A 4,569-nucleotide genomic window follows, 5' to 3' on the forward strand; every position below is an offset into this window, starting at 1 on the left:
CGGCCCAAGCCTGCTGGAATGTGGAGGAAGATGTCCCAACACCCGCACAAGACTTGGATTGGCCAGCCTTCCGCATCTCAGCCTCTACCCTTGGTGCTTTAGGACTGGTGGAGGACTTTTCAGGACCAAGGCTCATTGGCTACCTCCTCTGCCACTCTCCTATTTAAGGGACATCATCAGCCTCATTCAGGGCAGCTGTGTTTGAGTGTGATACAGTTTGCCACTGTTGTACTGGTTGTGGGTTTTGCCTTCTGGAACTTTTGACTTGCTGTAGAGTTACAGAACTTGTAGTATTTTTGTCTGTGATTACAGAGTCGTTTGGGTTTTATTTTATTACGACTTTTGACTTGCTGTAGAGTTACAGATCTTGTAGTATTTTTGTCTGTGATTACAGAGTTGTTTGGGTTTTGTGTCATTGTATTAAGTTATCTCTTGCATATTGGGAAGTTTTGAGTTATCCCTTATTGTTTTGGTAAATTCACCTATTTGTAAATAAATTTATTGGTGAACTTTTAGTTGCCACTTTTCTTTTGTGTTTCAACCCCCTTTTTCCCCTAGACACCACTGGGGTTGTAACATAGTGGGGGCTCGTCCGGGATAACTTACTTCTCCCAGTGACGTTGTTGAAAAGTGACGACTATGAAAATGGGGGATTGAGAGCCATGGAATTTGAATCTGTAATAGCAGCTCATAGAATCAAGTGGCTGAAGGAGTGCATCTCTCAGTCTCACTCAATATGGTACCATATTCCAAACAAACTCTTCAGTAAGATTGGTGGCATTAATCTCTTACTTAGATGTGATTTTTAGGTGTCCAAAGTTGCTATTAAGTTGTCAAACTTCCACAAACAGGTTTTATGGTATGCAAAAATGTTATTTACCCATAACTTCTGCCCACATAAATATTCATTATGGAACAATAGGGTTATCACCATTACCAGGAAATCTATTTTTAAATCGATTGGTATGAAAAAGGGATTCTTTTTGTCCATGACATACTCGACTCAAAAGGTCACATATTATGTTTGAATGACTTTATAGCCAAATACAACATTAGCATTTCAAAAAAGAGATATGACAAATTCTGTAAAGCTATCCCGACCCTTTATTAAGCTTTTTTAGAGTGCTTTGCCTTTTCCCCCAAATCCTCCCTCTCTGCCTGCCCTAAAAATTGGTGACGTCAACTTATTAGTTAAAAAAAAAAAAAAAGTGACAATAAATTGATTAGTTTGGTCTTTAAATAGAAGCTTTTTGGAGACTTAAACTCTTGCTCCACAAAAGATAAACATTGGTAGCTCTCCAAGGTGTAGTGCCACCAGGTAAAGAGATAGAGCTGTTTGCGTTATCATGAATACAGTTTATAATGGTGCAGAACTTATTCCCAAAGCCAAAGGACTTCAGACTTTGGAAAATGAAAGGATGTTCAATTGAGTCGAAAGCTTTATAAAATCAAGGACAAAATAAAGCCATCATCCTCAATTAAGTGAGTATAGTCAAGGAAATCAATTACTAACTGAATATTATTATATATAGATCTATTTTTCATAAATCCAGATTAGGAGTCGCTTATGATTTTGTCTAGGTTAAATTTTAATCAATTAGCATAAATAAGTGCTACAATTTTGTAATCACTATTTAATAAAGTAATGGGTCTAAGATTGTCCAAGATCTTGGGGTCTTTACCAGGCTTGGGGATTAAAGTAATACCTTGTTTTATAGTGGGTGGGAATGCCAGATTATGAATTGCTTCCTTTCCCTAAATAAATAAATAAATAAATAAATAAATAAACCCGAACTGTAGTTGTTGTTTACTTCCGGTATTCTGCCAAATCCAAAGAAGAAGAGAAGTGCTTCCGGTCCACCGCTGTGACGTCTATGTTGTGGACGAAGTTTAGCTACTTTGCTACCGATACACCCACGATCCTCTGTGTCATTAAAGCTGGACAAAGGATTGAGAATCGTAAATGTCTAAACGAGCTGTCGTTAAAATGCTACCCTTTAACTCTGGTTCTGGATTCTGGTATGCAACGTCTTTTCTCTGTGATTTATTGAAACAGTTTATGCTAAAAACATGCTAATGTTAGTCATCCTCCACGTCATTGAAGTTAGACACGACAGAGACATTGTTTTCAGCACAGTTGTGTAAATCTCGGTTTAATTGTCATTAAAATGGGAAATAGTTTAAATTTGACTGTTTTCTTTTCAATCGGAATAGTCTTTCGCTGTAGCGTGGAGCTAAGGCTGACTTTTCTCTGTGTATTAGCGGACAGCTAGCTGCCTCACTTGGCTGCTTTTCTTCTAAAGATGTTACCTGGTGTATCTTAGTGATCACTGAAAGGTTGAAATACAGTTCCTGAGTTGGTTGATAGCCCATTTGAACGATTTACAGTAGTGAAATCCTTACAGTAACATATATTATTGCCTGTAATTGTATTTCTAGATGTTGAGCTCCTCTACCTGAAACACTGAATGGACCAGCTGGGGACACTCAGGACCTGTTAACCTCGTTTGGGCCTTTGTGCATAACAGCAGACAGAAATGGCCAGCAACTTCCGCAGCTACATCTGGGACCCAGTCCTCATTGTGTGCCAGATTGTGTTGATGCAGTGTATCTACTACAGCTTCTTGGGGCTGTGGTTGGCTGGAGTGGACAGCCTTGTGCAAAGCAGTCGGTCACTCGATCAAATATTCAGCTATGAAGTAAGTTTGATGTTCTGTATGTAAATATCTATTTTTCTGATATTTTCTGCATACTGACAATGTTAATATTTTTGCTTTTGTCTATCTAGGTGCTTGGGTTTGCAACCATCCAGGGCAGGCTATCAATGATGGCATTCGTCTTGAATTCTCTTACCTGGTGAGAAATGTGTACAGTTTTGTTTCCCCGCTCACACATGGGGCGAATAGAATATTGTCAAAAGTGTTATTTAGGTTGTTTTGTTTTTTAAAAAAAAAAAACAAAACAAAACAAAAACATATTAGGTATGTGGTAAGCCTTGAAGTTTAACTTTGGCATTCTGAGGGACTGATTGGGTCCTGGTTGGGTATAGATTCTTCTCCCAAAAAGGTATTTTTGGTCCTCCCGTTGTTCATCTGTTCAAGCAATATTATTTTAAACATGGCTGGAATAATATTGGTTCAACAGAGCTCTGATGGCTTTTTTTAGATGTCTTAAAAACAAAAAAGAAACTCAACAATGGCTGCATGCGGTTGCACACCCTAAAGCATGTTTACCAAACAATGGCAACAATATAAAACACCAGTGACACTTCTTCATTTGAGGTTAGCTGGTAGAGAAAAAAAAAGAAGCTGTGAAAATGGACGTACGCTGGAGTGGGAAACTCAAAAGTTATTTGACTGCATTAAAAGTGTGAAACTGCATTGCTGTGTTTGTTTTTTGATTGTGTTTACAACATTTAACACTTTAAAGTCTAATGTCACATATTTGATTCATACAAAATCTGACACATGCATTACTGCTGACTATATTTTGATATAGTGTCACTGTATGATATATATTTTGATATTACATGGTGATAAATGGTACAAAAAAACCTGCCAATTTTTGGGGGGGATAAAGGGCCAAATTAAGACATCATTTAAAAGGAATGTGATTTTTTTTCTCCAACCATTTTGTCACAGACAGAGCTTTAAAGGGTCAATAATCTTAAAAAAAAACACACACACACACATTAGTAACAACATTTTTTTTGTTTTTGTTTAATTGTCACTGCAGTGCTCTTGGTCTGTGGTTCTTCATCCGGCGTGGGAAGCAGTGCCTGGACTTCACCGTCACCGTGCATTTCTTTCACATGATTGGCTGCTGGATTTATAACGCTCACCTTCCTTCTGCTCTGTCTTGGTGGCTCGTCAATATCGCCTGCATAGCTTTGATGGCTGTTATTGGAGAGTACTTGTGCATGCGGACTGAGCTCAGGGCCATTCCAGTCAACACTGGACCCAAATCTAATTTGTAAATTTGGGTTTCATTTAACCCAACACGGAAAGTTTGTGGAATGTCAACCCCTGGTGAATTTGCTAGGGAGAATTTCCACGGATGATAAAAAGAAACAACATAAACTTCTGTCCATGTACGTGTTGGATTTTTACTCCTCTTTTCATCAAGTGATCTACAAGACTATTTATTTATAGCTGCTTATTAAATGCTGTATTATATGGAAATATTTTTTTTAATGGCTTTGAAAGAAAAATTTCTAAATGTTGAATCTTAAGAGCTTTATCTGTAACTAACACATTCCCAATAGCATCCCGCTCCCCTAGTCTAAATGTTTCTTTTCTCCTTGCAGTGAACGTGGGTTGTTAAACACTTTAACTAAATAAAATTCTTTCCTAATTACTTCTTCAGCTTCAATGTTTGGTTACAAGTTTATTGCTTAAAAATGCACACTGGATATCACTGGTGGAGTTCTATCGAACAACACTGCTTCGTAACATTATTGACCAAATAGTAATAAATTCAGACAGTTTTTCCTCTCTGGATAAAGTTTGTGCATTCAGTCTTTTCATGCTTCTCCTGCAGTTAATGTGTTTGGTTCTGCATGCGTAATGA

The 4,569-nt window shown here is 37.7% G+C and overlaps 1 protein-coding gene across 1 annotated transcript; it reads left to right on the top strand.

The window, feature by feature from the left end:
* Positions 1-1,875: 1,875 nt before the first annotated feature.
* Positions 1,876-4,347, top strand: sys1 (SYS1 golgi trafficking protein). The gene is made up of 4 exons (XM_079242961.1): positions 1,876-2,019; positions 2,440-2,699; positions 2,789-2,856; positions 3,736-4,347. Exons 2-4 carry the CDS (start codon positions 2,538-2,540, stop codon positions 3,974-3,976), a joined length of 471 nt encoding a protein of 156 aa, XP_079099087.1. The 5' UTR covers positions 1,876-2,019; positions 2,440-2,537; the 3' UTR covers positions 3,977-4,347.
* The last annotated feature ends 222 nt before the right edge of the window (positions 4,348-4,569 follow it).

Source organism: Telmatherina bonti (genome assembly GCF_933228915.1).
Source record: "Telmatherina bonti genome assembly, chromosome: 6".
In the NCBI taxonomy this organism is placed as follows: Eukaryota; Metazoa; Chordata; class Actinopteri; order Atheriniformes; family Telmatherinidae; genus Telmatherina; species Telmatherina bonti.